The 15,112-nt window shown below is 37.3% G+C and overlaps 1 protein-coding gene across 4 annotated transcripts in view; it reads right to left on the minus strand.

Annotated features, from left to right (window-relative positions):
* POLA1 (DNA polymerase alpha 1, catalytic subunit) overlaps positions 1 to 15,112 on the minus strand; it is a 322,857-nt gene that overhangs the window by 211,560 nt on the left and 96,185 nt on the right. For all 4 annotated transcript variants that reach the window (XM_036746570.1, XM_036746571.1, XM_036746573.1 and 1 more), the window contains 3 exons: positions 5,024 to 5,056; positions 4,123 to 4,215; positions 779 to 984 (listed from right to left, as the gene is read on the minus strand). In XM_036746570.1, the coding sequence (XP_036602465.1) occupies positions 779 to 984; positions 4,123 to 4,215; positions 5,024 to 5,056 (332 nt within the window). The remainder of the gene's footprint in view (positions 1 to 778; positions 985 to 4,122; positions 4,216 to 5,023; positions 5,057 to 15,112) is intronic.

Consider the following 15,112-nt stretch of genomic DNA (forward strand, 5'->3'; position numbering starts at 1 on the left):
AGATAAGTGCCTGAAGTACCTCTGAAGAAAGCACTTCACATTGGGATGATTTTGCATGTACATGTGTACGAGTACAGGCACAGGTGCAAACACACACACCCAGTTCTTTTTATTGTGTTTCCAAATTCTAAGTATCAATCCATGGGGGACTTCCTTGTGATATCTTAGCAGTCAAAACTTGAAAGGATTAATATTATTACTCCAGCATGAAGTTTACAGATAAATCTTGGGACTAGAGTACAAAGTAAATAAAAATTATCTTTCAGATACAGGATAAAACAGTGATACAAGGGATCTACGCAACTTCCACAATGGTGGAAATCTCTTTTAATGAATGGTTTAAGTTAACCTCAAAACTGTTCCGGGTATGAAATAAGTACTCTCTGATGCTTATCCCCACTGGGGGCTAAGGGAAGCCTTCAGATACCACATGTTTGGCTTCTCCTGAAATTAAAGTAGACAGTTCATTTGGAATATTAAAAAAAAAAAAATCCCAAAGATGTAAAACTCTCTGTTGCAAGCATTTTATCAACAAAATTTGACAGATACAATTTACACTTAATATCTTGTTAGTGGATAAATTTAGCTCTAAGTATTAATGTGCTTTTAAAAATCAGCTCTTATTAACCTAAGAATTGTGAATATGTAACCAGTTAATAATAGAAACAAATAAGCCGCTGCCCTCACATGAGACAAGTGTCGGTGTCCTTGACAAATGTCATTAGTCTCCATCAGTACCGTCTAAAATGGCACGAATAAAGCTGAAAGATGAACTCACTTCCCAGTTTCCTTGGCAAGATCACACCAATCTCTCCGCACTATGTCTAGTCCCTTCAGCTCCTGTTTGGTGACGTGTTTCCCATCGGAGGTTGGCTCCACCACCAGAGCAGCATATTTCTTCTTCTTTAGCAGAAGCAAAGACTTGAAAATTCCATCAATATCAATCTCTAGCATCTTGTACAACTTGTTCACCTCGCTTTTAACCTGTGAAAATGTCCACCATTAACATGAACCTCTAAGAGCAAAAGATGCACATATGTACTTCATAGAATTAATGTGAAGAGACTTTTCACTATCACCCTATTCTGAGCACCTTGCTATTTACTACATTCAAGAACTTGGGAAACCTTCCTGGGACTCGACTGTGATTCTGCGGTGCTTCTCCTTTTCTGAGATATTGCCAGCACAATATAAGTTTTTATATGCATTCTTAATCAGCAAAGGCTATACAAGTCCAGGCTCTCACCAGAGAGCCAGGCTCACTACATTGGCATAGGCTCAGTAACATAGGGATGGTTACCAGGTCACTTCTTTTGGCTATTACTCATGAAGCATGAAGATTCCATGCTCTGTGGAGAGAATACCTACGTCAATTAAGTCATAAATCCCTTAATGTAACAAAAATGGGATACAAAGGCAGTGTTTCTTACTTAGTATCTACCTGAATAGGGTACTGCTCTGAGTATCACAGAAAAAAAAGATCAACAGATGCAGCACGTTATCTATTAGGAAATTACCATCTTGGAAAGATACACTGAGTCAGTCAACAAACATTAGGCAGTTACTAAGCATCAGCATAACAGAAACATGTATGATACACAAACATACAGTCGCATGAGCACATCAAAGGACCAGCAGAGTAAACATGAACTTACACACATTTAGCTGTGGGCAGCTAGGTAGTTCAGTGAATAGACAGATTGCTGGGCCTGGAGTCAGAAAGATCTTACTAGCTGTGTGAACCTGGACAAGTCATTTAACCCTGTTTGCCTCAGTTTCTTCATCTGTAAAATGAGCTGCAGAAGGAAATGGCAAACCAGCCCAGTATCTTTGCAACAAATGGGGTCACAACAAATCAGACACAACTGAACAACAACATATTTAGTTGTGGGCAAAAGCGTAAAATAAGTAAAATTGTCTTTGGCACCCTCCCAGGAGTATTGGTATACAAAAGGACATCCTATCTCAGAAAAATCTTGAAGACCCAAAGGAATATGAGAGTGGTCATGATAATGTTGTGCAGATGAGGTCTGCAAAAACGAAATAAAAATAATTTTTAAAAACTCAACCATATAAGTGCATGTTTACCGTATGCATGAGCCTGAGATTTGGCTAAGTGTTCCCCAAAGATAATCCCAACAATATCTCTAGTGACAGGCTTAAAAAGACTGACTTACACTGCACTGGCTTCTACAGGAAAGGGTGATGACTTTTGGTAAGACCCAGCTAACAGAGATCCACTAATATCTTTACTCAATGACAACTTGGCAAGATACCTCCAAAAAGATCCCCAAAATCTGTGTGTACGTGTGTGATACACACAGTGCATATATTGTGTATATAACACACATATACACACACTCCATCAAACACAATTAACCTGTATTAAGTACCTAAATCAAAAGCACTGTCCAAGGAACTGAGGGTCTAGATAGAAAAAACACAGTATGTGGGTTCAAATTCTGTCTATGACACACACGATCTTAACTTAACTTAACCTCCTCTGGATTGAGTTTCTTCATCAGCAAGATAGGAAGTTAGACCAGAGGCATTCTAGGTCTCCTTTAGCTCTGGATCTATGGTCCTATGAACCTATGACCTTAAAACTCACTGCCAGGCTAATGCCTTAATTGACTTCTGAAGCTCACAGACCATTACCCACTGGGGGACACACAGGAGGTTATTAATCTATTAGAAGCTTTTAATCTTTACATTTGCTTAGCTAGTTGGACACAGACTGCCAGTTGCATGTGCAGCAGGAGTGAATGGTGAAGAAAAGGGTAAGCTATAAATATGTGAAAGCAAATGGCAGAAAATGATCTTTACTCATTTTCAATAAAACAGGACATCAGGGCAAATAGGAAATAATCTATGTGAGGTTAGATTATCCAAAAGGCAATCAGGTCTATGCATGAACTACTTGTTAATTCAGGGCAGAGAGGATAAGGCAAAAGTATCCTAACACCCCTATAAACTCTGTCCTGTGGCCTGGTAACAAAGAAATTTGTCAAAATAGTCCATGTATGGTAACCTTAGGTGGAAGGAATTTCTCTTTGCTCAGACGTCCGAAAGTACTTGCTGTCTACACAATTCTTTTAACACTTAGAGTTAATGACAGTTTACACAGTGCTTTAAGACTTGCAATACGCTTTACATATATTAATGCTACATTGTGCTACTATACACCTCTCCTCTAGGGTTGGTTTTTGCCTCTTTACTTTCCCCAAAGTATCTAGCACATTATCTTATGTGTAAAGACCTTAATAAATTATTGGATTAATGTGTGTATCAGAATACATTTACTTATTTTTATAAAACTTCATTTCGCCTCAAAAGAACATTGTATAGACCTGACAAAAAATTTAAAAATCAACCATTTTAATTATTCTAGAGCCATAATTTTCTTACAGGAGACATCGGAAAAGAGATGAGCGTATTTAAGTATTCCACAATATTTAGCATACTTTCAGATCAAAGAGCAATCAGGGGAAAATTAATTCATTTTTTTTTAAACATTTCTACCTAAACTAACAAATGAGAGGACAGCAAATTAGCTGAACGAACTAGGGATGGTCAGCCCAGGGAAGAGCAGGTTTAGAGATTTAAAGATGTGATTTTAGCCCTCAGCTATTTGAGATGTAGTCGCATAGAAGAACTAGACAATTTTTTCTTGGTCTCAGGGGAAAGGACTAGCACACATGGGAAGTCAGAGAGATTCACATTATGTCTAAATACAAAGAGGAACCTCCTAACAATAAAGGCTATCCGAAAATGGAATGGAGAACCTGGAGGGGCAACCCAGCTGAGCAGTATTGGACATGGACTCAAATCCCACTCTACTACTAGCTGTGTGACTTTTTAAGGCATGCAACCACTCTAGACTTCATCTAGAGATCATCTGAAAAATGAAAGGACTGAACTAGCAGGTCTCTGGGGTCCTTTTCACAAATATATAATCCTATAAATTTTAATGAGTTGAGAAAATAAGAATCAATTAAGGAATGTAACTATGGCTAAATTCACTTTCACAATACACAATACACCTATTACTTGATTCCTACATGTCCAAAACACAACTCACACAAACAGATAAAACAAACAATCCCAGTAAGTGTTTTTCACCTTGTTCCCCAACTTGAAGACTTCTTCCAGGTCGGTGCTATTGGTATTTATCATAATTGAATCTGTATCTCCATAAATAACGTCGAGGTTCATCTAAATGAAAAGAAAACATGTTGAATATGTACATAGTGACCTTATATTGATGAAGATATTCCACATAACCCATGCTAGGAAACTCAAAACCAAAATTCACCCTTCAAGAGCAAGACTGGTTTTAAACATTCACTTGGTTTGCCCACAGTACCTGACTTATTCATTTAATGAAAAACTAAGGTCTAAATATAATTCATAATAGTAAATAGAAAGTAAAACATGAAATAATTCCACTGTTTGCTCTGAAATAAAAAGAAAGTGATGGACCAAAGAAAATATAACATATAGAGATGAACAAAACTGTACCTTAAATAAATGAGAAAGGAGAAGTAAAATATTAGAACATAAGAATAAAGGATCTTCCTGACTCCCATGTACCACCATGATAATTGGTTATAATAGCAGCTTAAAAATCCAAAACGGAGTACTTTACAAAACATTTCAGGGGCACAAATCCGTGTCAAACCCAGTATCAAACACTCTTTAGCAGAATATGAAGGGTGCCAAAAAAATCAATCATAACAAACAACACTAGAACACATACAGTATAAAGGCCTGCAAGTAAACTCTAATTAGCACTGCTGCTAATTTGCCTGAAACACTCACATAGAGGCTTCAAGCAGTGGCTAGATCATATCAGTGTTGGTAAAAGAAAAAAGCTATAATCCATTAGGGAGGATTACAGTAGTAAACTAGGCATCCTAAGACGCGATTTCCCTCTGTTTGGGTTACAATTTTCTTTGAATACAAAGACTTCGCCAGGTGTGATATTTAAGAATTGTTGTGTAATGAAAATGTTCAGTATTACCTTTTGCACCATCTCCTTGGTATGCATCAAAATCTAAATATGTTAAAAAAAAAGGCCAAGATTAATGTATTAGAAAATGATTAGAAAACGGATATATAAACATACCTGCATAACATAAACATAAAATTCCCCATGTTTTAGTTTTTCCAAAACAAAGCACTTCTTACAAATGGCCACCTAACCACCCTTCCATTGTTCTACTCCAAGAACACATTAACAAGAAATTAATAGAATATAAAAATTTTACATGAAAATCAAATAATGTCTGCACATTTTTGTTCTTTTAGTAAAGTTCCTTCTAGAAGTGTGTATCTGTAAGTAAATTAGCATTTGTCTTTCTTGAAGAGGGCATTCAACAAAAACCCTCTCCACAATGAAGCTTTGCTGGATCTCTCTGCTTCCTTTCCCTTTCCTTAGCATTTTCATAGTACTTTTTTGTACCTCAACTACGTGCTCATCATAGTCTATTTTGTATTCTGGTTATTTGTAAATCTTATCTCTTCCAGTAACCAGTAGAGTAACATATTCACATTTGTAAATGCCAACTGAACAAATCAATGAAATTTTTCTGGTAAAGTAAAGATCTTGTGAGGAGTTTGGCAAGAAAAAAAATCCCATCTACTGCAATGGCCTTAAGAAGTTCTCATCGAATATTCTCTCTAAATCCCACTCTAATGAAAGAGCTGCTACCAACGCTGCTCTTTGAGCAGGAAGAACTGTCAGAACTGCAAACACAAGCCCGCTCAGTGGACTGGCTCAACTGAATGGCATTCGTTTCAGGCCACAGATATCCAAGGAAACATCACCATCGGCAACCCTCAAAGCAGAAGAACAACTCTGTCAGCTACATTTGCCTATCTACAACTCTCAGAAATGTTTGCTAGCATTAATAATGCAAATAATAATTTAATGGGCACAAGTACTTATTTTTGTGTGTGTGCTCACTTTTCCTGAGAAAACTCCAGCTGCATGTATAGAAGGAGTACGCACATTGATGAAATGTCAGATCCAATGTAATATCTACCATTTAAACATTAAATTAAATCATGGCAAAGAAAAAAACCCAGCCTACCTGTACTTAACAATAATCTGCATTTGAGCAACGGGAGGTGTAACCTTCACAAAAAATGCTTGTTCAAATGACAGTCCCACAGTCCCACAAATGTCTCTGAAATCTCCTCCAATTTCACCCTGTATACATCTGGCATATAGAGTTGCTTGCATGTTGTCTCCCCCATTAGAGTGTGACTTCCTCAAAGGCAGAGACTGCTTCTGCCTTCTTTGTAACCTCAAGGTTTAGCACGGTGTATAAGTATATATACTTAACATTAGTAAGGACTTAGTAAATGCTTTAATACTTGACTTCTCATCATTCATTCTTAAAATAACAACTGCTATAATACAGAATAGGTAAACACCTTGCACCACTTACCAGGCATGGCCCTGGGCAAGTAAATTAATCTGTGCCTCAGTTTCTTCAACTCTGAGATGAGAATAACAGTACCTACTTCACAGGGCTATCATGAGGATGAACTGAGATAATATTTGTAAAAAGCATTTAGCACAGTGCCTGGCATATAGTAGACATAATATAAATACTTATTCTCTTCCCTTTCCTCCCCCAATGAAGAGTGGCTAGGCTTTGGTTTCTTCTTTTGATTTTTATTCTCAACAAGTTCAAAAGGGTCTATCTGAATTTTCCATCATCTCATCAATGAACAAAATTTTAGCTTTCTCTATGCCAGGGTTCTCAACCTAGAGTCTGACACAATTTCCAGGAATCTATGAACTTAGATGGGGAAAAAATTACATCTTTACTTGAATATAATTAGTTTCCTTTGTAATCCTTTTATTGTATTCTATGCGTTTAAAAATATCATTCTGAGGAGAGGTCTGCTACACACAAAGTTAAGAACCTCGGGTCTATTCTGACAGTGATAATCACAGAATGTTGGAACTTAAAGGGACTTGAGTTATCCTTTAGTCTAATCTATTCATTTTACAACCAAAATGTCAGGACTTAGTCTCTTGGCTTCTAGTCAGAGTTCATCATTAAGACTACTGCATAATTTTTTTTTCATTTCCCGTATGTTCTTAATTGTTTTAAACTGGTCTGTATAGAGACTTTTTAATATCCATCCACAGCCTTTTAAAATGTTATCTAAACAAGGAACAATCCTAATGTGCCTGAATATTTATCTTCATTACCCATATAGTCTGTCAAAGACCATTCTTTCGGCAAACCAGACTTGAAGTCATGGAGCTATCTAACTGAATAGTCACTTAATCCTAATGATTCTTCCCTCCTGCATATACCCATCAGCATCCTGTCCAGGCTCTTTAGCACCACAAGCCTGGACTAACTGCAAAAATTTCCTAACTGGTCTTCCTGCCTGTAGTTTCTCCCTGCTCTCGAACACCTTGCAACCCACAGCCAGCCGAAATGGTCAGCGATTTCCTGTTGCCAACAGAAAAGAGCTCCTTAGCCTGGTATCCAAGAGCCAGCAAAAAAAAAAAAAAAACCCTCCTTAGCCTGATATCTAAGAGCCAGCCAAAAAACCTTCCTTAGCCTGGTATCCAAGAGCCAGCAAAACTGGCCCTGACAGGCCTCTCAACTAACCCTTTGCCCCACTGGGGGGATTCATTGTCCTCTGATTGCTCCATTAGATTCATCTCTGTACATCTGTATAAGCTGCCATCCACACTCCTCTGTCACCAAGGCACTAAGTAACAAATCATTTATCTTCCATATTTAAAATATATGGAGAAATCTATTATAGAAAAGCATAAGTCAATACCATTGGGAAAAGTAACTCAAATCAAATTTATCATGATGAAGATAAGCTTAATTATCATCTCTTTTCAACACATTTCAATCGTTTCCTGCTCAAAGCAGTGAGAATACTGTAGAAAGGACAGAACTGTCAATCTGTTAGCAAGAGGACAACCTTTATGACCAATGGCAAGACTCATTCTAAACATGTGTAAAATTAAATTAGATTATTTCTAAGTTCACTTCCAGATCTAACTTTCCATGATACTTCAAACACCTGAATCACTGAAACTCCATGGTTCTCAAAACTTCTACTTCCATATACTGAGGGCTACTACCAAGGCTCTGTTCTCTGGTAATGGTACAGATGATTCTACGTTTTTAAATGAACTGTAGCTTAGGTCTAAGATCCTCACCCTCTGCTTTAAAGCAGTTTTGCAGTGGAGCAAAAGTTGGATTTAGAATCGGACAGGCCTAGGTTCAAATTCCAGCAACTATCCCTTACTACCTCTCTGACCAAAAACAAGTTACAACATCCCTGGACCTTAGTTTTCCTCATAAATAAAAGGAGTGGATTAGATTACTTTTAAGGACCCCTTTCCAACGCTAAATCTAAGAATCTAGATAGCAAATCTCCCCTGACCATCCCCACTAAGTCATTTCCCACAAAGCCTAACTTAAATATTTCTCTATAAAACCGTCCCACGGCCTGGCTCTGCAGCTGCAGACAAGGGGTAAAGGAAGTTTTCTCAGTCTGGTGCTTCACTGGTTACATTAAGGTAAGTTTGCCCCAGTGGCTGCTTGAAAGACCAGGAATTAGCTGTATTTGCTGAGAGCCCAAAGTGAAGGCTTTAACTGCCAATATATACAAGCCATTTCCAATCTGAGAGGCAAAATGGTGTAATTTGTATTCAGAGAGGGTACAGATTTGAGACAGAGTTCTGTCCCTTTTTACTTGTATGACAGGCCAGTCACTTAAACTGTCTGAGTCAGATTTTACTTATTTATACAGTGGGCATCATGACACAAGTTTTACCTATTTCACAATGTTACTGTAAGGATCAAATAAATATGAAGAGAGAGATTTACAAATGTAAGCTAGTATGGATGAAGATTCAAAACTCTTCCTAATTCTAAGGCATCATTTTTATTAAACCTTCTCTGATTAATCAGAGTAAAGATATCTAGATAGCCCTTATCTACAGTATCTAAACAAGAATACCAGTTAGGTAGTGCAGCGGATAAAGCACTGGACACGGAGTCAGGCCTCAGATGCTTGCTAGCTGTCACCCTGGGCAAGTTACCGCACTTCTGTTTGCCCTGGTTCTGAGCATGAAATGAAGATAGCAGCACCCATCTCTCAAATGAGAGTACCTGTAAAGTGCTAACACACAGCAGGCACTTGACAAACGTCTGTTTGCTTCCTTCCTTCCCATAACATGATTATTCCTTTAATTGTACATGGGAGTATGTCTAGTATCTAATTATGAGCCCTTGTTCAGATGTTTAGGTGTTCTGCCTGGGTCAATATGGTTTAAATGGTAAAATCCTCTAAAAGCATGAACGTTAATTCTGAGCAAATGCCTAAAACAGCATCATCAGCAGAGGTGCCAAATAAATGCTTGTCCATAAAAAAGAAGTTAAAATTTTTCAGCCCAAAATAAATATGTTGTTCCAAGTTCTCCGGGCAACCCTTCAGTATAACACAGTCCCTAAAATAAATTAAATACACAATCCCTAAAAATAAATTAAATTCTTAAAGTTCAAACTGTGTGATTATCCTGAAAGCAACAACGCTCAGAAAGTCTTGTTAGATCATATTGGGTTTTTCCCCCTTATAAAAGCTGGACCTCAAGGAAGACAATGCTATACGCATACTAACAGCAACGCACGTATTGTAATTATTAGATGACCACTCTCAAGTTCGCTTCACAAAGTACCAGTCATAATATTAAGGCTACACCCAGCTGACAGAGGATCACTTTTAAGTGCCAGCAGCAAGAAAAAAAAAGGGTTATAAAGGCTTACTAAATTCATTAATAAGGCAGTCTGCAGTTATCTGATTTCACAGCAACACCTGCATATTTATCTACTCATTACCAATTGGATGATGGAATTTTTTCAAGCACATTTCAAAAATCTGCCAACTTCAAGTGTAAAAAAATAAACTTTGTGGTTAATTTTTCCCTTAACAAAGTACAGCTGTTGAGAATAATTGTTCAAGATCTTACCCTGTAATGTCAACTGCAGCAGAACAAAGAGTATTTAATTAGCAAATCTATCCAGTAATTCAACACCTATTATATAAAATGCCTTCGTGATTTTATTCAGGATAATTTGCTAAGAGGGTTATTACTGACATTCAGATGGAATTTAAAATTCCTACGCAAGTCGAGTCATAATAGCAGTAATGATCTCCCCAATCAGGAGATTCTGTGTCACACAAGGCTCTCTTGCAAAGCAGCAGCCGATTTCCTGACTTCTTAATTCCTGGGCTCAGCTCAGTGAGAGCCCTTCATGCCGATATTTCAGTCAGCAATACATCTTTAATGGGACTCTATTAAAATACCTAGAACAAAAATGACTTTTTTTTGTTAACAAGAATGACAGCACTGCCATCATATCAATCATTTCAGGCTATGCTGAACAGTGCAGGATGGGGAGGAGGGGAACGAGGCAAGGAAGAGAGCGGGAATTAAAATCGTATGAAAAAGTGTCTTAACCAGGCCTCTGAAAGAGGAGTGGGAAGTAGAAAGGAAATCCAAAATGCACTGCTGATCCTGTTTTCTAAAGAATAAATCCATACTTTCCTAGGCAGGGAGAATGTACCTCTTGTTTGTCTAGTCTAGAGGTTACTAAATAATGGTCACATAAGACCAATCACCAAAAATGGCACTAACCTGTAAAAGTAATCTCTAACGTAACAATTATGCCTTTTCCATATTTGTATTCTGCTAAAATAAGATACTATACTGAATATCTACTCATGCCAAGACAGACTAAAATAGTGCTTATTGGTACAGAATACAAGTACCAAGCTGGCACTACTTAACGAGTAAAACACCAAAGGGCAATTCCAGACATCTAAGACATCCCTAACAATTAGTCCATTTTTGCGTATTGTAGGTATCACTTAGATATTACACACAGTAAATATACTAAATATACCAAAGTTCATAAACCTAACTATAAAAATCTAGACTATAACTGAGCAACTTAATGGAAATCTCAAGATGCTAATGGTTTTAGGCTCCTTCCCGCAGGAATGCACATATAAAATTGGAAATACATTAGAGAAATTTTTAGAAACCACACATTAGGAAGCCTCTTCTCAAGTCCTATTTCAATGCCTCATCAAGGCATGGCAGTAACTGAGCTCTCAAAGGTTATGCCAGTGGAGCACAAGCTCTAGCAGATGCTATAAAGCTGGAGATTCTGTCAGCCATGGACTAACCTAGTCAAGTCCTGTTTCTTGTCAGTGCTCTCTCCCCCTCAAATTATCTGGTGTACACTTCTGTGTACATGTGTACCCCCTAGCAGAATATAAGCTCTGTAAGGGTGGGGACTGTTTTCTTTGTATATTCAGGGTCTAGCATATAGAAGGCACTGAAAAAATGCTTACTGACTGAGTGATGGACTCCAGTATATTACTTACACCCCATGTGTCCCCCTCCATTGCCCTCTGGATCCCCCACAATAAGGATTCTTCAGAAGAGTACGGTGTTGCATGATTCCAGACAAATGGTATTGGCACAAGATTATGAGTGTTACAAATGTCATGTGTCAGGATTTAGCTAACGATTGTTGAAAACACCGTGCTTTTCCCCAAATATAATCTAGCCTTTTTCCTGCTATGAAAGTCTAGCCTGAGCACTGTCCATCTATAGTGTTTGTCCAAAACATACACACTGATGGACTAACTCTACCTGTTGCCCGTCTAACTAAATTTTATAGTCTAGATGACAAGCATGCTTTATTCATTTGGTTTTTCCTGTTGGTCCACCTCTTGCATGGCTCTACAGCATTCTGAAGCTTGATGCAAGCAGCATAATAAAGAAGGCGCTGGAATCAGGAAGACTTCTATCCAAATCCCAAAATCCTAGCGTTGACCCTAGCTGAGTGATCTGGGCACACGACTTCTTATACCTCAGTTTTCTCATCTGTAAAGTGGAGATGATGATTACTTATTCTACTTGGTTATTATGAACAAAATGCTTTGCAAATTTCAAAGAGTTATATAATGTGAATTATTTTCATAGAGAAGCATCTGGAAATATCATTCATTACATTATATTTTGTCTTACATTAATCTTTTCAAAAATTATAAAAGGAATTAACATTTTAAGAATGATCCATGTTTACTATACAAGTGAGACAGTATAAAAGTTATATGACCTTATTATTTGCATATTAAATTTAAAACTAGATAATAGCAATAAATATATTAAGGCTATTTAAACCACTTATAACATTTCATATTGATATATACATCTTCCAACTAGCTGCTGAAGTGATATTTCTACAGCTCAGGTCTGACAAGGTCACTGCCCTTCTCAAAGGCTCTGGGGGCTCTCTACTGCCTTTGGAATCAAATACAAACTTCCCTGTTTAGCATTTAGAGTCCTCCACAATTTGCCTCCTGCCTGTCTTTTGCAGGCTTATCTTATATAATTCCCCTTCATACATTCTGCATTCCAGCTAACCTACTTACTATTCCTCACACAACATCTCACCCATTTCCCTTTTCTAGGACTTTGTACGGGCTGTGGTCCATGCTTTAGATGTACTCTCTCCTCACCTCTATCTCTTAGAATCCCTACCTTTCTTCAAAGTTCAACTCAAAGCTACCTCCTCTAGAAGGCCTTTCTTGATACCTTCAGCTCCTTACTTAGCCCTTTTACTTTACAGAGGAGAAACCTGAGTTCTAAAGTGGTGAAAAGCCTTGACAAGGGCCACACACTTGGTTAGCAGAAAAAATTGCAACAGAACACTAGGCCCTCTGACCTCTACCCCAAAGATCTTTCCACTTAAGTCATACAGTCTTTCTGGGTCAGATTTTTTAAGTTCTACAAAGATGAATTAAGTATCTCTCAGATTATTCCACGGACAGATGAGTACCTTCCCTTAAATATAGGCTGAAAGAAAAGAGTAAAACATACAACACTCATGGACACTTCCATTACCCTATGATTCAGTTCATTATGCAAAGCCCTACTTGTACAACCAACTCTCTTAGCTTCTAGGCAGGACAAATTCCAACCAGTGCAAACAATCAACTAGGCCAGAGGGCTATCTGTAATCTTGTAAATTTCAAGCCCTGAAGTCAAAGATCACTGGAAAGGAGAGATTAGGCTTCATTTGGTAGTAGAAGATCTAGTAGACTGGCTTTTTAACGCCAGAATCACTGACTGATGAGCATGCCTATCTCCAATAGAATAGGATTTTAAAGACGGTTTAAAAAAAAATAACAATTCAAGCTTGAATCCCATACTTAAACCCTAACTTTTCCCACCTAAGAAGTAGTGATTCAGTTCAAACACGGTACATTGTAATGCAAACAAATACTCAAGAAGAATGCATTTCTACTTCAGTGATGGAGACCCCTTAATTATAAACATGACTAACAAATGTACTTCCCCCATACTTCCATTATTACCAAGAACACACTATTTAAAAAAACACCTTAATTTGTCATTTAAATCTTCTGGCATCTCAAGTGTAAGAAATTTAAAACACTTTTGAATAAACAATACCATTTGAAACACTTAATAATGTTTATATGTCTTTCTTATTTTCCTACAATAAAAGGATTCTGATTTTGATCTAAGTAGTTAGAAATTCAGCAACTCTATGCCTTTGAATCTGTGAAATGAACATTTGTGGAAGAAAAAAAATTGGGGGGGAGGGAGCCTTCTTTCAGTCCTTTCACTTCTCCCCTTGTTCCATTCATCTCTGCTTGTTTCAAAAAAAATCATCTCTACATTCTAATTTTATTTAAGAAACAGCTTTGGCCCCTAAATAAAACACATTCAAATTTCCATTCCTTCTCCCTCCCCAACCAATCTGAGCCATGCTGCTGAGTTGTATCCTGTCTCAACTATTCATACAATTTACTTGACCTCATTCCATACCCTATTACAATTATATCTGAAATGAAGCCCTGTAGAGGTTTGAAAGATGCCTTTATAGCTCATTTAACCAAGCATGTTCACTGATGGGAGACTTCAGATTCTTACTAAAATAAATGAGTTCACAGTTAATCCCTAATGGCTAAACTTTACTTTAAAAGTAAAGATATTTATTAAAAAGTAAACTTTGAAAGTACGCATTTATTTATTGCCATTAACATCACTAAAAACTCTCAAGTAAACCCTAAGAATGAGAGTTGCAGACTTTTAAAAATCCACATAATGCATACAAGACTGAAAACACATTTTGAGGAGTGGTCCTCAGCTCTTGCTTCCCTACCCGAAAGCTTCAGTCCCTCAGGTAGAACTTTCCTTCAATGCAAAGTTGTTAAGTGTCAGAAGGCTCAGAGCCTTGGCTTCCTGATTGACTTCTCACCTAACTCGGCAACGGGGCTAATTAAGACGTGGCCAAACTGTGTCCATATCTTTGTTAATATTACTGTACAAGCAAGTTTCATACAACCTGATTAAAATTGACTAAAAGTGTCTTACTTCAGTAATCACTTAGGCAGAATGAATTTTACATTAGCACGATCAAGCACGCGCCAGGCCTCAGTGGAAATGAAAAGGGCTTATAGTAATAGGATTTATAAATCCACCACATTAGGTTAATGGCTAAATGATTTACATGTAACTTTTCTCCTCTCCTCCCCTCACTCTCTAACTCACTAAAAACTATGCTTGGCATTTCAACTAGTGCCAAACACAGAGGAAACAGTCTTTCTATTTTTGGAATTCTGATTTCTGAAGAAGGGATGGGCATCAATCACTAACTCTTGGGGAGTTAAATATGTGACAGTGCAAATAACCAGTTAAATAAAATCATCTACATGGCCTGAAAGATTTTAATTGACCATAACTGCTTATTTTGGAAGAAGGAGCTAGGCTATTTCTACAGAATGAAGTCCAGCAACTGAAAAAGTGAAATCACAATACACTGGCAACTGAAGGCGCCATTAGCATTCTCAGAAACTGAAATATCTTTTTTTTAATGAAACACTTAAGCCATGGAGAAATTTATCTTTAATAGGTCATAAGCTGTCATTAATAATAGTAAAATACTACTTAAAAGAAAAAAAAAACAATGGCACGAAATACTGGAAAAATCTTTAACTCTAAAAACAGGAA

The sequence above is a fragment of the Trichosurus vulpecula genome, chromosome 2, assembly GCF_011100635.1.
Source record: "Trichosurus vulpecula isolate mTriVul1 chromosome 2, mTriVul1.pri, whole genome shotgun sequence".
NCBI classification, from domain to species: Eukaryota; Metazoa; Chordata; class Mammalia; order Diprotodontia; family Phalangeridae; genus Trichosurus; species Trichosurus vulpecula.